Raw genomic sequence first — 20,779 nt, 5'->3', positions numbered from 1 at the left:
TCCTGGCACAGGTTTTCTCTTGAAAGCAGAATCTCCAATGGAAGTGCCCCCCCCCCCCTTTTTTTTAAACGTCATTTTACAGTGCAGATGGACAATAACCCAACAAATGCTATGATTGGCACTAAGTTCTTAAATGCAAAGGACTGGAACATCAACTTGGAATATTTCGTTGACATCTGTATTACCCTTGACAAGGACATCAACAGTGACTCAGCATTGATGAAATCAAGAGGAAACGTTGTCCCTTCCCTAAACTGATGACTAGCGGCCATCTAATGACCCCCAAAGCCGAGGGGCAAAATGGAACGTGGCCTAATGGCTCACCGATGGTTTCCATGACAAAGGAACCATTAAGTGGCTGGAGTCTTGTGGTGTTGCACATCATGATTACGCAGTTAAGGGCCCCAGCTGTCATGCAGCAGCAAAAATAAAACACACATCAATCGGAAAGAAAGGCCAACACATTGTTTATTTCAAACATATTTATTTAGTCAACGCATTTTCTCTGTCAGAGTAGGAAAATCGAACACAGAATGAGCATGAATACGTAACACGTGGGATGACGGGCTGTGAAATGCTTGAGGTTTTTAATACTGGAGCCAGCAAGTGGTCAATGTTTTATAGCCAAAACACCCCTGCATAAGTAAAACTAAAAAGTAGCTTAATATGAACTTAATTTAGGACTGACTTGTAACTGCCTATAGATGCCACAAGATGGCAGCAAGTAACCTTTTTTCTATTCGACAAAGCAATGGCCTGAGCACAGAATGTTTTAAATCAGCAAATATAAACATTTGCAATTTCTGAACTGTCAATATGAAGCAGGGGTTCACTGCACACTTCCCATGAACCAGCATAGGCAACAAGTTAGCACAGCGGTTAAGATACTTTCTATTCCCTTTACAAATACAAATGTGAATTTTGGCTGACTGCCTCTATGTATGTAAAGTATATGTAAGCACATATATACAAGGTATATATACATAGATACATACATATACAGTATATATACATGTATACTTATATAAATATACATACAAATATACATATACACATATATGGATATACATATCTGTGTCTGTAGGTATGGGCCAATAGGTGGAAACAACTCGGTGAAAATGCAAATTTTAAGAGAAAAGGATGAAAAAAAAACAATAAGCGATGTTGAAGATAGTTGAAGGGACATCTGTTCATTTTTCACCCTATCTTCTACGAAAAAAACAAGAATCGATGGTGAAGACAGTTGAAGGGATGTCAGTTCATTTTTCACGCTATTTGAAGAAAAAAAAACAAGTAATGTTGAAGACAGTTGAAAGGACGTCAGTTCATTTTTCGCGCTATTTTCTATACTATTTTCTACAAAAAACCAAGATGCGACGTTGAAGACAGTTGAAGGGATGTCCATTCATTTTTCACACTATTTTCTACAAAAAACAAGATGTTGAAGACAGTTGAAAGGATGTCACTTCATTTTTCATGCTATTTTCTACGCTATTTTCAAGATAAAAAAAAAAAAAACGCGATGTTGAAGACAGTTGAAGCGATGTAGGTTCATTTTTCACGCTATTTTCTACGAAAAAAACAAGAAGCGAAGTTGAAGACGGAGGAATGTCAGTTCATTTTTCGCTCTGATTTCTACGAAACTCACTGCTTTGAAGCGTGAAATACAGAATAAAACTGAATATATTAACACGGCAAACTTGTTTTTGTTTTTCTCAAAATGGGGGTTCCCAGCGCTACGGAGTTCAGAAATTGGTAGAAAAGAAACGAAGGGAAATTTGGAGCTCGTGTTTTCAGCTCATTCAGCTCTATGTACAAAAAAAAGCACAAAAAATAAAAATTTTCACCAAGTGGTCCCCTTTTATTGACCCATATCCATACAGATGGTTTTTTTTTCTTTTTATAAACCACGTTCATTGGCTCCAGTGTAACTATTTAGGAAAGGCTGTCAAGAAAATGTGTTAACTTTTGGGGTTAATTGCGGCTCAAAGTGCACTAGAGGTCAAACACACACATATGTACAAAAACATGAGGAAGGGTGTTGCAGTGTGGACACCAATAAAATGTGAAATAGCTGCACAACTTGGCAAACCGACTCAAATCTTTGGCATAAGCGGCCACAACACTTGAAAGGTTTAGTGCCACTTTTTTTTTTTTTTTTTTTTAACAAATATAAAAATTGAAATAGAAAAAAAAAAACTAACTCAAAAGTATCAAATTTGTTCCTACATGTAATCCTCAGCATAAAATAACATCAAATGTTTTGATGCCGGCAAAAAGGCGATCAAGAATATTAATGCTAGAAAACACAGCAACATGTCTTGTTCTGTACAGGACATTCGTTTTTCTAATTACAACGTGAGTGTGACGCGTCCCACTTCACATAAAGTCATTGAGCTCCGCCTCCAAAGCGGCGGCCATCTCGTCGGCCTCCGAGGAACTTCCCTCCTCCTCCTCTTCGTCGTTGGACTCTTTGGACGACTCGTCTTCCCTGTTGTCGTCGTGCTTGCGTTTGTGGCCTCTGGAGATGAGAGAGGACGTTTTAGACAACTTGGAATGGATTCCTTTCGTGTTCTCCCGTGCGCTTCAGTGAAACCCGAGGACATTTTTTAGTTTTTTTATGATCAGACATTCAATCCCAGGTAATGAAATCTTTCAGTGCCATGTGTTTTATAGCATTTTCACTCATCTTTCAAGGCCGACAAAATATTGGGTGCCATGTCTATGCAAACTTGGTACCTGGTACCATACAAAAGATTGGATTCTATTCTTCAACCAAAATATGTTTCTTCCTTATTCCATTCTTTGGTAATCACTTTGTGAAAATAGGTACCATATTTTGCAGACTATCAGCTGCAACTTTTTTTTCTTATGATTTGAGCCTTGCGGCTCCACTGCAAGTTTTTATTTCGATTTTTTTAGCTACAAGAAGACAAACGGTATAGCAAATATGTGTGACTGTACTCAAAAAGCTTTAAAAATATAGTAATAAAAACATAACAAATAATTATAAACTGAAAAAAGATTTTTTATAAAAGTTTCTGACCGTAATTCTGGATTTATTTATTTATTTTTATGATTGTATAAATGAATTATGTGCAATGTGTGTGTATGTTCACTAAAATAAACAATCAAACAAAAGGAAACAGAAGATGATGTTGCAAACAGAAGATGATGATGATGAAGTATTGATTATGAGTCTGAACTGCTATTTAACTCTTTAGTATTCTATTGGAAAAAATCTATTCATTTACTATATGTTGGTGATAAATAAGCAGGCATGTTCAGTCTGTTGAAGATAGGATGTCGTTGGCCTGTAGTCCGAAAAATATGGCAATTATTAATTGTTAACAATTAAAAAAAAAAAAAAGTGCATTTGACGGGATTCCTCGTCCATGACACTCAAAGAGTTAAATTCTTTAAATATTATTCCAAGTGGTTGGCCAAAGCCTGGTCTAAAACAGGTAAATAAAGAAGTAATCAATTACTTTTGGTTACGTATGTGCTGAAGTAATTGATTATTGAGGGAATTAAGTAGTATTGCAATCATTACTTAAGTACTAAGGTAATCAATTTCTGTTGGTGCTTTTACACTAAAGTATGAAATTACTTTTGGTACAAAAGTAAAAATTTACAATAATAATAATTTAATTACCGTATTTTCCGCACTATAATGCGCACCGGATTATGAGGCGCACCCTCAATTAATGACATATTTTAAAACCTTATCCATATATAAGGCGCACCCTCAATTAATGACATATTTTAAAACTTTTTCATTCACAATATAGTAATACTCAAAGTAATAACAATAATAACTCAAATGATAAGTCTATAAATTACTCAAATGATAAGTCTATACTCTCAATAGCATAATAACTCAATGTCAATATGACCAACCTTGTTGAACTGTAAACACACAAAAGAAACAGGTAAAGCTTACGTTATCAGTTCATTCCCCCGCTATGAATCCCAATCTCAATATTAATCCATATATAAAGCGCACCGGATTATAAAGTGCACCATCAGCTTTTAAAAAAAATAAGGCTTTTAGGTGCGCCTTATAGTGTGGAAAATACGGTACTTTAAAGGGACAATGTAAGATTTAGACCATTTTTCATTAAAAAGGAATATGTTAAATGATTATAAATTTCAAAAACTTGCAAATGAATGTGTTCTTAATGACTAATAATTCATTATCTTAATAATTAAAGTTTGTTTTAGTTCCCAAGTACTAAAGTATTAAGGCTTAACAAAATACAATAATAATGTTTTAAAGAAATGTAAAACTACTAAAATTACTCTAAGTACCGGAATTAAATACTAACATAAACTAAGTACCTCAAGTCACTGATAACTTAGTACCTAAGTGTGATTTTAGTATCTAAATTAATCTTTAATACTTAAGTAACTGATTACTTTAGTATGATTATTGTTGGTCCTTAGGTACTAAAGTAATCAATTACACTATTAAGTATTAATTTAGTACATGAGATAATTGATACCTAAGTAATCAACTATCTTAGTACTTTGGTCATTAATACTAAATAATCAATTATTGGTGGTACTTGAGTACTAAAGTAGTCAATTACTTATTAATTATTAATTTAGAACATGAGGTAATTGATACTAAAGTTATCAATTATCTTAGTACTTTGGTAATTAATAGTAAATAATCTATTATTGGTGGTTCTTGAGTACTAAAGTAATCAATTTCCTTTGGTTATCATATACAAAAGAAATTGAGTGTTTTCCTGGTTTTTAAATTAAAGAACAAAATAAACATTTTTTTTTAAAATTTGGATTAATCAAGGAATCATAGTGATCAATTATTAGTGGTCAAGGAGGAAGATACAGCAAATGCTATTTAGAGCTAACATTAATTATCAGTTATTTAATTACTATGAAGGTTCTTCAATACTTACCTCTGCATTTCAGTTATAAATTTACTGTAAATTGTAAATGTATTGTAAACTGTAGCTTCTGTTCTATGTGTCTTATAATGAGGTGTGCCCTATACATGAAACCAATTTTAAAATGGGCAATTCATATACACAATACAGTGGAAAATACGGTACACAGTTTTTGCCTTGGTGAGGTTGTTAGAGGGTTAAGTAATTGATTACTACTTAATTACCTCAAGTAATTGATTACTTTTCTCACTCAATTCATTTTGTCAAACACTTGGAGGGGAAAAATGTATCAGGGATTCAATATATGGACTCTTAAAACACATTAAAAATACGTGTTTGGGATTGAATGAGTTAATAGCATTCGAATCTGCCATGAAAAGTTAGATAAACAACCATGGCTGCCATCTCGTTAAACATAAAAGGCATTACGGCCAGATGGGGAGGGGATGCAAAAAACACAACAACAAAAGACATAAAAAAAAAAAGATCATGCTAATAATAATTTGTGTGTGTGTGAGCACAGCGTAGCGCCTTGAGAGTTACTCAGTGCAATTAACAAGCGCTTGTTCTCCACTTGGACCGGATTCACTTAGCTGCCCAAAGAAGAATACATTCAAGTGGACCAATGAGGAATTAGGAATGCCAAGATCAAGGACATGTAGACGACACGGTAGGCCAAAGAAACAGAGCAGCAAAATAACAGCAATGTTGTTTGCATATAAACAACATTCAGTCAAATATGCTATTCCACAGTGCTGCTTCCAGAATTAAGAGTTAAAAATTAACTCACTCAATCCCAAAGAAGCATGTTTACGTTTTTCAAGAGTCCAATCCAGGGGTGTCAAACTCATTTTTTATCAACTCACTTTAGTGGCCAAAGTAATTGATTACTAAGGTTACGAGAGTACTGTGCTTTAGTACTTCAAGTCATTGATTACTTAATTACTCTAGTATCAAAAGTAATTATTTACCAAATTGACTGATTACTAAAGTAGCTGATTTCTTTAGTATGTAATTACTTAAAGTAACAGGTTATTTCAAGACTTAAATTACTCTAATAATCAACTACTAAGTGCATTAAGTACCACCCTTACTTATCCAAATATTTGAGAATTTTTTAAAATGATGAATAAAACAACCGCTCTAAAAAAACACATCACAAACGTATAGATGGGGCTTTCTGTCGCTGTTGTAGTTTTTGTCCACTTTTTTTTTTTTTTTAATCGCGAGAGGAGAGGGAAGGGGAGTGGAGCGAGCTTGCTGTGCACGGTATGGAAGCGTACTACATGAGTACGCTGCCAGGCGCTAGACCGCACAAGCACACAGATTGGATAATTTCCCACGGCACACCTGACAATATCAAAGCGGCACAGAGTAGTTGAAAAACACTGACTTAAGGTACTAAAAGTACTGAACTGTGTTGAATGAATGGCAATTTGGCTAATATTATGAGATGTTTTTTTTTTTAACACGTATTTTTTGTGCAGGGACAAATTACAATTGTAGCATTTGCTGTACTGTTATTTGGGAAACCAAAATTTGGTCAAAAAAGGACCAACTTACAGTAACTTTTAATATATATTGAACTCGTAACATTAGTTTGAATAAAAGGAATAAAATAACACCAAAAAAAAATAAAACACAAAACATAAATACACATTTTTTCCCCTTATTTGGCACAAAAAGTCAAAATTACTAACACAATTTTGGGGGGATAAATGAATGAATAACCCAGCTTGGTCATTTTCTTTCAGTTTTAGACTAAGCTGTAACAAGTATGTCAGTCTCTTTTTGACCAAATTTGGGTTGTTTTTAGAAAAAAAAGGTTTGTGCATTATTGCTTTTGACTCAACAAAAATGAATAACCCAAACAGCAACAGTTTTGAATGAACCAAAAGAAAGTGATTTCTTTTTGACCCAACATTTTAAGGCAGAACGTATTTGTCTTTTCTCTTCTGTACTTCAGCCAGTTTTATTGCCACTTACCCACCCTCCTCTCCCGCCTGGGGAGGCGACGACTGAAGTGAGGCTATTGTTCTAAGAATTCTACATGAAACCGAGCTGAAGTGGTCCTGAGGAGACCCAAATACCCGAAGGCGTCTACCTGTTGTGCTTCATTTCATTAAATATACTCCCATGCGGTTTAAAATAATGCTGCACAGCATCGTATCAGATCATGTAATGAATGTTGCACAGTGCTACTGCTACCTCCATCTGCGATTGCTTCAAGGCTTCTTTTTTTTTTGCAGTTGTTTCTTTAAATGGGTTTTGTCAGAGTTTTTCCTTAGATGCATGGTAGGTCGGAACAAGGGGATGTCACTGATTTTTGTAAACTGTGGGCAAAATTTGGACCGATATTCAATTACAGTACACTGGCAAGTATTGGTGCCAAAACTTAAAAATTCAAACCCCAACCTTTGTTAAAATGTCTTTAAGTCATTCAGGATATTTTAGACCCTCCTCAAGCCCAGTACAAATACAGTGTATATATATATATATATATATATATATATATATATATATATATATATATATATATATATATATATATATATATATATATATATATATACCTCCACTCCCCCCCCCCCCCCCACACACACACACACACACACAAACACATATACGTAGATATCCAGCCGATTACGTCTCGAATGTGTTATAAAACACACTTTTTGTTTTCTTTTGGTGACAGCGGTGTACTTGGAATCATTTTGATAATTTGTTGCTCTTTAAAAGGATAAAACAAATTAGACTAATCTTTTTTTAACCCCTCTGTGTCAATTTCGACCCGACTTGAGACATTGATCTCGAAATATCTAACAAAAGCATAAAAAAATACTAGGAGGCAAAAAATGACTATAGATGGTCAAAACAGGTAGAAGTTGAACTGGCACCATACGTTCATTTCTAAACAACTGCAAATGGAGTCTATTTGGTGGCAAAGTTGCACCATATGACCATTGACAGTCCCAAGCATCTCGGCGGAGACAACAGGACCAAGTGTCCTTTACTAAGTGTCTCTAGAAGGCATTGCTACAAGTATAAACACGGCATCCCTCTTTCCAAGCCACTCGAGGTTCTCCGTGACAAACACTGCAGAAGGACTTTTACATGATGCTAATGAGGTGCGTACGGGTTGTCTACTTATCGGTGGGTTCTGACACCAACTCTGCTGAGAAGCCCGCCCTCATTAGACCGCAGTGCTGTCAGGCACCCTCCCCACAACAGCAGGACTGCGGTTTTGTGTTCATTAAAGGTTAGATGTCGGCCCATATCAGCCCAGAGGCCGCCGACGTGACAGGCCTGGGCGGACCCCCGCAGACCACGCAGAGGTGGTGTCTCAAAAAAAAAAAAAAGTCTTCTCCACGTTGACACTAACCTTCATTTCCGGGGGCAGCAAGTTCAAGACTGGCCGGTTAGAGGTTAATGTGAGGGTCTACCTCCAATCAAATAAGGGATTCATGATTATTTATTCGGGCAACGGGTGAAGAAAATGAAGCAAATCCGAGCACACTGCATTCAGCAATAGGATTTTTCTTATCCTGCTGGTTAATGGACCTACTTAGGAAATTATTGTGTACATGCAGACCCGCAGAAACCAATTTCAGTAAAACTGTGGTACAGACGTACATACAAACATTTGGCTTACACTCAGAGATATGAGATGAGTTGCCTTTAAGTCAGATTTTGTATTTAGCGCATTTCTGGCGCTGTCATCGTAAACAAACCTTCCGCCCAGTATGTCATTCCCTCGCTGATAATATAGTGCAGGGGTTCCCAATAAAGATCATCTTTTTGCAGTGATATCGCTCAACAAAGAGTAAAATGAGCCAGGCAAGATAAGGCACATTTATATAGTGTACAGTACACGGAGAGAATGCGCTCCTAAGACAATGTTCTCCATTTTAGGAAAGTAGGAAATGTTTCCAGAGGGCAGCAGGAAATGTTGTGAGAGGCAAGATGCTTCAAAATAAACTGTACCATTAACAAGATGTTTATGACATGAATGGCTTTGGTATGTTTTTATTTTAAAGTTCCTCCTGGTTTGATGGTATACGGACACAGTCAACTTGATCTTTCTCTCCCAGAGCAGCACTCGATGTCCCTAACAAAACAGTGATTTTTTTTTTTTGGTTTGACATTCTTTTTTTTCCAACTATTTTTTTTTTTTTTTAAATTAGCTAAGTAGAGGAGCGTCTGTACCTTTATTTTTCTCCCATTTCCAACCACACTCATTCGGGACAATGTGTTACTTAATGTATGTACAAAAAATAAAAAATGCAATAATCAAACATGATATATACATTGGACCCCCGATTTACGACGTCCCTGGCTTGTGTTGTTTTCACCTTATGATGTCTACTGCGGTGTTTTTTTGTCCCCTCTTCACACCATTTTTGTTAGGACACAAACTGCTCAAATATGACGGTCTCTGCGAGTCGATCCGCGTTCGTACGTCTATACACGCGGCATACATCACTATAATGTTGGTCTGCTATTGGTGGGTGCCTAAGATACTGGTCTGCTATGGGTCGGCGTCACGGAAGCACTTAGATGTCTGTCTGCTATTGGTCGGCGTAACGGTTTCCAAAATGGTGGAATGTTAGAGCTTTGTTCGCCTGTGAGTGCTTGCAAAAACATATTTAATGTATTTATGTATTTGTGCTTAATTCAAACTTGAATTGGTCAGCCATGGGTCCCAAGATTGCCAGTGATGTTAAAGAGAGAAGTAAGAAGATGATTTGTATGGAAACGAACCTGAAGATAATAAAGAAATACGAAGGCTAAGTTAGGCTAGGCTAGCCTCACTATGGAAAATGGCCATAAACAGCTCTCACTGCACTCAAAGTAAATACATCCTTTCTATACCTTGTATACTTGCATATTATATATAGGTAGCACTCACTATACTATTTTGATTAAAAAAAAAAAAAAAAAATATATATATATATATATATATATATATATATATATATATATATATATATATATATATATATATATATATATATATATATATGTTTTTACCTGGGGTTTTACACGCATTTCCTATTTAACATAGGTTGTGATTGCCCGCGATATGGCGGATTCGCGTTACGATCCCAACCGCGGAATGGATTAATCTTGTACGGGGCCCACTGTATTAGATATGTTGTTAGAATAACTACATATGGATTATCCTATGTTTGTGATGCAATCACTTAGTATGTTTGTTGTGCAATCATTTAGTATGTTTGTAATGTGATCAATATGTTGGTAGATTAGGATGAATGTTTTCTTTTGTTGTCAACCCTAACCCATCTACCTTCCAGCTTATTGTGTGTTAGTTAAATTAAAATTACAAGTAATTAAATGCTAGAAAATAGCTTCCTAGTTTGCTATTGAAATAAAGTTTTCAAAATTTCAAATCAAATGAATTGTTTTTACTCATATCTTGTTTCAATTTCCCAAAAAAAACAAACAATACTGGTGTTGACAGGGTGAGCAACATCTATAAAACCGTTTGGTGGACATTTAAGTCAACTGTTAACACAGTAACACAGATCCATATAGACCTTTATTGGCTGTCAGACTAAAAATAAACATAAAAAAAAAAACAAATGAGTTACATGGCATGTCGGTATAGAGTTGAGACAAAAACTTTAAGAAAGAAAAAATCTATTAAGAATAACTTGACAGCCCTCAGTGACCTGTACCAAATATCTCAACTTTTAAAAAAGGATTTGCTCGACTTGATCCTGTTCTAAGCAAACTTTTGAACCAAAACGGCTTAATCCCCTTAAAAGCACTGCTACTCAGTTCCAGACTATTTAAAGTCAAGTTCTGGTTTTCTCCGAAGTTTCACAACCAGCGCCCCCGCCCCACCCACCTCGGATGCCCTTGCTTTATCTTTAATCACTGACAAATAATAAAGCCTGCTCAGGCAACGTGTCAAGGAGAAAAGTAGCATTCCTAATTTAGAAATGTTTTCATGATGGAAATGCAACCTCTTGCCTTGGCAGTGTGAAGGTCAGAAAACAATCAATATATGTATCAGCAAAGGCTGCATTTTTCCCATGAGAAAAATCTGAGTTCATTATTTAACCTTGGTTCTCAAAAACGGTGCTTCTCAAATAGTGGGGTGGGCCCCCGAGCAGTAATGCCAAGGGGGGCGCGGATAACCCCAGGGAAAAGGCTTTGTTTTTGTCAAGTTAAGTGTAATTGCAAAAAATTAAGAATTGTCTTTTTTTTTTTTTAAGGCACTTTGATGCACTGTCATTTTTTTCAGTTTTAGACTAAGCTGTAACCAGATAAAAACGCTGTAAAAATAATTAACAGTTAAAAGTTCATTTAGATTTTGTTTATCTTTTGTTAATGTTAAAACAAATACAGGTTTCGGTATATTTATATAATTTTTATAGCTAATAATCTTATTTATGGTCAGCGCATCGAGTGGGGCGGGGGCGCGATAAGTTTTCTCTATCCTGGAGGGAGGGGGGCTTGGCACAATATAATTGCGACGCACTGCCTTAAAGAAAAAAAATAATCGTCAGGTGAAAAAAACATAAGGCAGGGGCTTTGTAAAGTGCGGGTGCACTATACTTTAATACCTGAATAATCACTTTAATAATTGATATCATGTATTACTTAAGTGATTACTTTAGGTAATAAAAAGGTACTCAATTACTGAGTACCTGACCAAAGTAATCCATTACTTTGGTACTGAATTACTTAAAGTACTTGACTACTTTAGAACCTACCAGCCATTTTTAGATCTTTTAGGACTTTTAGCCTAAGACTTGAAAAATATGTAAAAGAAAAAAAAATGAAAAAATAAATAAATAAATGACTAAAAGTACATCTTTGGGATAGTATGAGTTCATTATCTGTAAAAATGTATTGCAGATGTACCCTCATGTTCGGATTTCCCATTATCTGTTGCCACTCCGAAAATGTACTCGGAGCCTTCTAAGAGTGCGATTTGAAAGTAAAAGTAGGAACGTCCGAGCGAAGGGATGCACAAGGAGGACTTTAATTAACAAGGCAAATTCATCTGTTGAATTTATTATGCGCTGTGAAGCCCGTATACAAAGCTATCACTTCATCCGGAAATGATAATTAAAAGGCGAATGTGTTTTTGAACATGATTCCTAACATGAAAAAAAAAAGCCACAGAACAACTTACTTTGATAATCTTCCATGCCCTCCTCATCAGCCATTTGAGTGGGCGGAGAGCACTGTGCTAAAAGCGTAACCTCCGCATGGCGCTAATTGCCCCGCCGCCAAAAGGTGGCCGCTAATGAGGTACTCCTAACGAGGAGTCTCAATTCCGACATGCAGTTCTACTGACATGTGAGTTATAGTCAGTCATATGAGTTGAAATTGGAAGCGGCGAACGCAGACGGCGCTGGATGCTTCCCGATCAATAACGCTTAAAGGTGCGATTTGGGTAATTAGAAAGAAGATGGCATCTCTTTTAGCGAGGGCTTGATTAAAAGTCGATATGTTGAGTTGCAGCCGGCCAAAATCGACATTAGCAATGCACTATGCATCCATTCATCTATTTTATAAACTGCTTACATTCATCCAAGTCATTAGCGGGCTGGAGTCTACCCCGGCTGATTTTGGGAAAACGGACAATCAGAAAGCGTACATCATATTCTCACCTATGAGCAATATTATGTTTAATTTGTCCTAATAAAGGCATTAGAGTAAAACAAAATAGTCGGTATGTACTTAACTCATCCACTGCCACGGCGATAGACGTCCATTTTTCCTGAGCGAGCAAGCGAAAAAGGTAATTGACTCATACGATCGCCATTATTTGAATAATCACTTAATCTGTCAATTATTTTGCAGATTGACAAAATCCGATATTAAAAAATAAAGTTTCGGTTGTCAAACCTCTATTCAAAACTGGATATTGTTTCAAATTGGAAGTGCAAAAAACAAATTATGTTTCCATTACTGCTTTGATCTGTGTCGTGTTGGAAAATAGGTAAAATTGTTTAGCATTGTTTTTCAAAGTAAATACAAAAATGTTTTTAACCTAACAAAAACCCAAGCAATATGGACGATGTAAACATTTTTCATCTTGCGTTCAGAAAATTTGGACCGTTTTAAATACAAAAAAGTACAGCATTTGTGTCCACTATACATTTTATCAATTTTTGCCTCAGCAAGCCAGCAAAGTGAATTGGATACCACTCAAACGCACACATCAATGGAAAGGCAAGAATGTCCTATATTGAGCACACTCGGATTTACTACAGTAGCTCTAACGACTCAAAAATATTAAGCCAAAACCAAAGTCCAATACAGTGGACACAAATGAATAGGCTCAAGAGGTTATGAAGGGTTAATCGATTATCAGCATTTACTATTAAGTTAATAAAAGATTAGTTGGCACTTAACTTTTGCACTTCAAGAACCTTTTGTTAACACTTTGAGTGCCAGTGACGTAGAAGTACGTCAACGGGAATCTACCAAGGAGCACCGACGACGTCAATTGATGTCAACTACTTGTAGATTTTGTTTGAACTTTCATGTAAACTTCTCGTCAACCTTCGGGATAGGGATATAAAAAAATATGATCAGATCTAAATGGATGAACATTTCCCAAAGATATTTTGCTCACAAGACTGACTTGGGTAAATGTGAGTTTGACACATTTCAAACCAAACCTTATTATGCATTATCCAGAGACTCTTTTTAAACCACTTTTCGATGTGTAGCGATAAACAACAGCTCCGAAGAGGCTGTCGTTCCCAGGGGAGTCAAATTGAGCTATAACCGAGCAATAGGAAAAAAAATTGCTTAGGCAAGCAGTTTGAAGGCACGGACCAAGGAGAAGAAAATAAAATGGCTCACATTACTTGCAGTTTCGGTATTGCTACTCACGTATTCCTTTTTTCCTTTACTTTTCATAAATTAAAATCCTGCCTCAGCATTTTTTGTACTTTGCTGCCTCGCACGCATGGCTGAGCGTCTAGAACATCGAGTGGAGGCTGCCTTGATTGCCCTGTTTCGCACACCTGGGAAAGAATAGGTTGACAAAGGCTTTCGATCCCCCCCCCCCCAAATGTTTGGCTAGAGGAGAGTTTAAATGTGGCTGTTAATAAAGAAATCAATTACTTTGGGAGAATAACCACTAAATTAAGTGATTATATTATGTAACCAAGTACTAAAGTAGTAGATTACTGTATGCAATCAAGTACCAAAGCACTGAAGTAATCACACACACACACACAAAGACACTTGCCACACTGACTATAAATAAGGCTATTATTTATGAACATTGTGTAAGTATACCTTAAACTATCCTTTTTAACATTGACACAAGGAAAAAGCAATGTTAACTTGTTTTTTTAAAGCATTTATACAGGTTAAAGGTTTGGCTAAACCAGTGGTGTCAAACATATGGCCAGTGGGCCAGTTCTATTCTACAAAATGTGTTTAATCCAGCCTGCGAGATGATGTTGTATAAAATTATAAAAGTATAATAATGAGTTGATTTTTTTTAATAAATGAAAAACGAAACATCTTGTGATTATTACTGATGTTAATGTTTTATGATTAATAGTAATGTTGTGCTTTTAATATTTTGGACAGTAATATATATACATACACATATACACATATATATATATACATACACATATACACATATATATATATATATATATATATATATATATATATATATATATATATATATATATATATATATATATATATATATATATATATATATATATATATAAAATATGTATGTGTACACACATACACACACACATACAAGCTATATATAAGCTAACCACTGATAGTGTGTGAAAGGTGCTAGTGACAATTAACCATTGTAAAAAATGCTCATTTTGAGAGTTGAACAACATTAACATAAATGAACAAATGTATTGCCAAATGTGGCACTTGAAGGAAAGGTTTATGAAAATAATAAACAAAAAAGGTACAGGTTGTACATTTTGTAATTTGACTTTTAAAAACTGTGACATGAAACCAAATCAAATAATCAAAGTTCAATGGTAAGCTAAAATATTAAATGTACACAACCAACAAGCTACAAAAAACAAGTAAAATGTATTAGGAGCCCCCTCCCCCGAAAAAAAAACAAAACAAAAACAAAGAGATTCAAGTTTAGAACCGATGGCATTCAATTTCCCGTTTTTTGATTGATGAGAAATGTGGTAACAACTCGAGAATGATCAAGACACGATGGTGATTGCCATTTTTTCCCCCCTTAGTTCATCAAAAGCACTCAACACATCCGTATTGGCGGCACTCACATTATATTAACATTATTCCCATAATCCATGTGACGGGGAACCTTTAAAAGACAAACAAAGCTGGAATTCTCCTTTCAAGCAGCACCCTTTCCAAATAGAACCTTTGCAAAGCGTGGCAGTAGGACACGCTTGCTTTGTCGCTCGTTCCGGCTTAAACCCTGCCACATTTTATAATTACGGAGCGCAATCGAACAGAGAGCGCTCTGACAGTGCATAAGCCACAATCAATACAGCCCCATGCGTTTATGTATGTTTTACGCCATATACAAGAATCAATTAGACTGTTTGGGGTTTCACGCTAGCTCATCATATATAGAAGATAACACGCATGGGTGTTCGGCATTCAAAAAAAGAACAAAGTCCTGTCAGCCAGTCGACCGAAGCTCTCATGAATCCGATGCAATCATTTGAACAAACACGAAGGAAACGCCGGTAGAGCAGTCTTTGGGGTATCAGGAAATCTATAAAAACAATTACTCACAAAAGGGTGGATCTAATTAGAAAACTCCAAGGGTGTCTAACTTATGGAGAGGTAATGACTTCATTTTCCATTTCTCATGACCCAAATGAGACGCAGACAGAAAAAGGAGCTTTACTTTTTTTTTTTTTTTATTTAACATGCAGTATGTTCCGTATTTGTTGGTCTATACGAGCGCCTGAATTTCTTTAATGTTCTAACAAATCAACAGCACGACTAATAATTTGGTGCATGTTATAGTGAAGGTGTGCAATTAAGCTTTTTCGAATTGAGCGGAGTCTGGAATGGACTGCTTGTATTTGAGTTTTATCATCAGAAATTTTAGAATATCGGGCCAATATCAATATTGGATGTTTGCTTTTCAGTTGGTAATCTTTAATTTAATCTTTAATTAAATGACTTCCTATTTACCTTGACCATACAGGCTGAACGATGCTTTATTTTTTTCTACAAATACTTATATTTTAGCAAAAAACAGGGCTCAATAAAGAATTGGTTAAATTAAGTTTAACATATTTGCTATAAAAAGCTAAGCATTATAGTAATTGATTAGATTGAGTAATAGGCACAAAGGAAATCCATTGCTTCAGTATGCAGGTACCTAAAGGGTCACTTACTGTTACGTTTTACGGGACTAATCAATTGCTTTGAGTATTTAAATACTACAGTAATTGATTACACTTGGTAATGAATATTAAAGGAAAGAATTTCTTGGAGGTTACTTTAGTACCTCAAGACCATTACTTCAATGCTTAATTACCTAAAGTACCATTTTCCTCAGTAAGAGGCGCACCTAAAAGCCTTCATTCTTTTAAAAAGCTGATGGTGCGCTTTATAATCAGGTGCGCCTTATATATGGATCAATATTGAGATTGGGATTCGTAGATTGGGAATGAAGTGATAAAGTAAGCTTTACCTGTTTCTTTTGTGTGTTTACAGCTGAACAAGGTTGGTCATATTGACATTGAGTTAATATGCTATTGAGAGTTTAGAGTTATCATTTGAGTTCTTATTGTTATTACTTTGAGTATTACTATATTGTGATTGAAAAGGTTTTAAAATGTCATTAATTGAGGGTGCGCTTTCTAATCAGGTGCGCCTTATATATGGAAACAGTTTTCAAATATGCCATTAATTGGGGGTGCGCCTTATAATCCGGTGCGCCTTATAGTGCGGAAAATGCGGTAATTGATTATTTTAGTACTTCAATCATCACCAGCTATTTTTTAGACAATCCTTAAGCCAACATCCTAAAGAAAAAAATAAAGACAAATATAAAAACCGGGGTTTGAATTTCTGGACTCAAAAAAAAAAAAAAAAAAAGAAACCAAAACACACACAACTGTGTCTTTGTGATTGAATCAGTAGAGGTAGGAAATGAAAGAAAAGAGTATTTCTACTTTTTCCTACGCCTTTTCGAAAAGAGTACGTTTTTGTTAGGTTTGGCTTTATTTTCAATTTGATCTTATTTTTTGTATGTACAAACTATACATTTTTATATACAGTATATATGATCAAAATAACCCCCTCATTCATTCATTGAGTGAAATGAAGCTAAATAATTGTGCCTGTCTGGTTTAAAAAAAAATATTCACAAGGGTAATGGAAACCAACATCTAAATGACACAGCAATTGAACGTTTCGGTCATTAAACAATATTTTTTCATATCAAATGGAAATAATGACAGTGTTGAAATGTCAACTGGAATAGCGAAAAGCAAAAAAGAGGCGTATGTTTATAACGGGAAAAAATGAAAGAAAAAAAAAAGAAGAAGAAAATGGGTGCAATTTTCTCCACAAGAAGACCTATATTTTGATTTTTAACATTCATGTGTGTCAAAAGCAAACCGTGATCAAAAGGCGACCGAGAGTGTTTGTCAGATAAGCTGCGACATTTCAATAATTGAATTTTCGTTCCGGGGCGCTGCTACGTTTCAAAGGCTTGGCCAGCTCATTTTGAGGCGATCCCAGCAATTGAGCCAGCAGCTGATTAGGTGATCAAAGCAAAGTACGGTGATTTACTACTTTTGCGATGTTTATTGAGAAGTGGAGAATTTATAGTGGGCGAGAGCGTATTATTCCATTAGAGAAAAACAATGCTGACGAGCAATTTACAATCAAGCGTGCTGCTTGGGGTTGCTGCTGAAACAGTGATAGGGTTTCCAATTATGGATTTACATTCTAGGGAATCTAATTGCATCCAAATTACCTATCAAAATAAATGAGTGACTCCTACCAGAATATTAACATCCTCAAAGAAGATTTGATTTATTCACTGCGATGAAACACTGAATGCGCCGAATAAACCTAGCTTCATCAAACGGGATCGAAAATGTGCTGATGACCTTTGAACCAGGAAATGGAACGTATTGGGACCAAGACGAGCAGTCGACTGTACGACGTGCAGGGAAAAACAACAAAAGTAGAATTGAATGTGATCTTGTGGAATGTACAGTGCAGCTTTAATAGCTGCCTGTCATGCAGAAGATTTGAAGTCGCCATTGTGTCGCACCGATGATGAATATTTATTGGCGAACATGCAGTTTGTGGAACAAAACAACAAGAACAATGGCCGCAGTTTGTTGTTAGGGTTCTTATTCTGAAAAGGTATTCTTTGGATCTTTGAAGTCATTCTTGGCGACAGAAAATATGTTTTTGAAACATGTTGGCTTCATGAGCTTGTCAGCAAGAAGTACAATTTAATAGGGACGTTTCATACCGTAAAGACTCTTTGTCTACTCGCCGATACTAAGTACTGATACTACTACTATTTTTGATAGTTTTCTTCTAACGCTATGACACAAAAATGTGAATAGAGATTTCCGATGCAGACAGAAGCTGTGTATCGATTATTTATTAAATAATTGATTATTAAATTGATTTAACTGATTCATCATTTTGAGCCATAGTTTAATATAAAATAGGAATTTCAGCCTCTCACCAGTAAATATTTTCCTATTTCTGTTGCCCCCATATATGCAGATTTGTTTGTGTCGAATAAAAAAAAACTGTAAACAACTGCTTTTACTTTGACAAAAAAAAAAAAATCAACAACAAAGTTTTTGCCCTTTTTTCTAATGTTAGGACCAAACCACGCCCAGTATCTAAAGTAAAAGCTTACTTCAGTAGGTTTTCTTCCTTGTGATTTTCCTTCTGTTTCCCAGTATTATCAGTTGGTTTTTTTTGGTTTTGTTTTTTCCCAATCATGACTCTATTGTTGAATTTCAACTGCTCACAGGTAGGTACCTAAAGGGAATGGTACCAATTACTCCAATTAAAACTTTAATTACCTAAAGTAATTAATACTTAATTAATCCTTTTTAGTTCACCAGCCATATTTACCATATGGGATAGAAGGAGCTAATTGTTTACTAAAATAAGTGTTAGTTGCTGGTGGAGATGATGATTTTACCTTACCAGAGCTTACTAGGCATCTGTGTTTTTAGTATCATCGGCTGATATCAGCAGCCTCAACGAGTGTCGATACCTTATAATAAGGCCTGTCGAGGTTGGATATCTTTACTTAGCAACAATACTCACACATTGAAATTTAATAAGGAGCAGTGACTGTTATTATCCCCAATCGTAATTGCCCGACGCAAATGCAGTTTGACAAAATGGTGCCTAGAAATCCTCCCTTTCAGTCACATGACAAGTGATTTGCAGCCTGGCTTCTCACAAAGTTTGGTAACAAAGATAAGAAAAAATAAAAATGCTGGAAAATGCTTTTTCTGTCTCCCTTAAAAAAGAAAATCAATTTTGTTCTAGGACCACAGCAACAATAACCCGACGAGAAATTGGTACCACCGTAGTTTCATCAGCAGCCCAGGACTAAATCTCCACCAAGGAGGGATATTGGTACTATTAGGGAACCGTCTGGGAATACTATTGTGCAACCCTGTATTTTTTTTTTTTCCCTGAGAAAATAAGGTGCTCTTTTACACTGAAGGAGGGACCCGGCACCCTGTGGACTCAGCAGAATGGATTGGGCTTCTCTTAACTTCGGGGTCATGTAACAACAGATTGTAGAAGAAGAAGAAAAAAAAAAGCAAATTAGGATTCCGAAGGATTTACAAAATGCGGGCCGACAAGACGAGTGGTTCACGAGAAAACGAAATTGATGGACAAATCAAATCAACACGAATGTGCTTCCAGGCTGCTCTGCTTTGAAAGTGTTGCTATGGGCAATCTCATGACTATGCGTGACTGCATATAATAATTTTTTTCATGTGCTTTAATAATTCATCTAACATGTATAGCTAATAATGCTGAATCAGCACTTATAACAGCCACGCTTACAGACGCATGGGTTGGAACAAATCGTATACGTTTTTTTTTTTTTTCCTTCTTCTTTTGCAGACTTCAACAACAGTGGAACATCTAGCACAAAGTGAAAATTGCCCCTGTGTGCCATTTACTGCAAAGCACTAATGATACATATTGTCAATTTAAGAATAGTGTTTTCAGGCTAAAACATTTTTTCTGAAACAGAAATGAGTTCAAGATGATCACTGATAAACACAAAAAGAAATAAAAGTGTCCGTTAGCTGTCTGTGGCAGAAAAAGTGACCCTGGATCCACTGTTCAATGAACAAAAAGCGGCAAAGCAGTTTGCTATGAAAAGTTGCATCCTTTTCAATGATGCACTCCGAGTGAAATATTTCTTTTTCTCAGCTAAGTAACCCCAACGTGAAGCCATCTACTGTAAGTCTAGTTCACACATTTTTTTAAACTATATTTGTAGTGGAATTCCAAGTGTGTTTTATTCAGAAACTTCAGAAGACAGATTGTGTAACATCGTGATTTATGTGTGACTCACCAGCCATTTCATATCAGAATAAAACTATTAGCAAATGTGTCACTTTTCGCTCTAAGTTCATGTTCCAATTCAATTGTTCTTAATTTGAAAAGAAAACATACTGTTCACATTTGGGGAACTCTATTTTAACTCATTCATGAATATAAGGTAACTGCCAAATGTCATATTTACTGGGCTGGCAGCAGACAACTATACAGGCTTGCAAAAGTATTAGCCCCGCCTTTCACTTTCTTATCTTTTGCCAATTGGCTTTGTTTGAGACGGATCACTTCTGAGTGGGACA

The 20,779-nt window shown here is 35.7% G+C and overlaps 1 protein-coding gene across 2 annotated transcripts in view; it reads right to left on the bottom strand.

Annotated features, from left to right (window-relative positions):
• Nucleotides 1–450: 450 nt before the first annotated feature.
• Nucleotides 451–20,779, bottom strand: part of ctdp1 (CTD (carboxy-terminal domain, RNA polymerase II, polypeptide A) phosphatase, subunit 1) — a 50,046-nt gene continuing 29,717 nt past the window's right edge. For both annotated transcript variants that reach the window (XM_088405658.1, XM_088405659.1), the window contains exon 13: nt 451–2,521. In XM_088405658.1, the coding sequence (XP_088261784.1) occupies nt 2,380–2,521 (142 nt within the window). In that variant the 3' untranslated portion in view covers nt 451–2,379. The remainder of the gene's footprint in view (nt 2,522–20,779) is intronic.

Source organism: Hippichthys cyanospilos, chromosome 21 (genome assembly GCF_059441005.1).
Source record: "Hippichthys cyanospilos isolate Australia breed blue-spotted pipefish chromosome 21, RoL_Hcya_1.0, whole genome shotgun sequence".
In the NCBI taxonomy this organism is placed as follows: domain Eukaryota; kingdom Metazoa; phylum Chordata; class Actinopteri; order Syngnathiformes; family Syngnathidae; genus Hippichthys; species Hippichthys cyanospilos.
The sequence above is the reverse complement of the archived record's forward strand: the minus strand, read 5'-3'. Positions and strand labels throughout refer to the sequence as shown.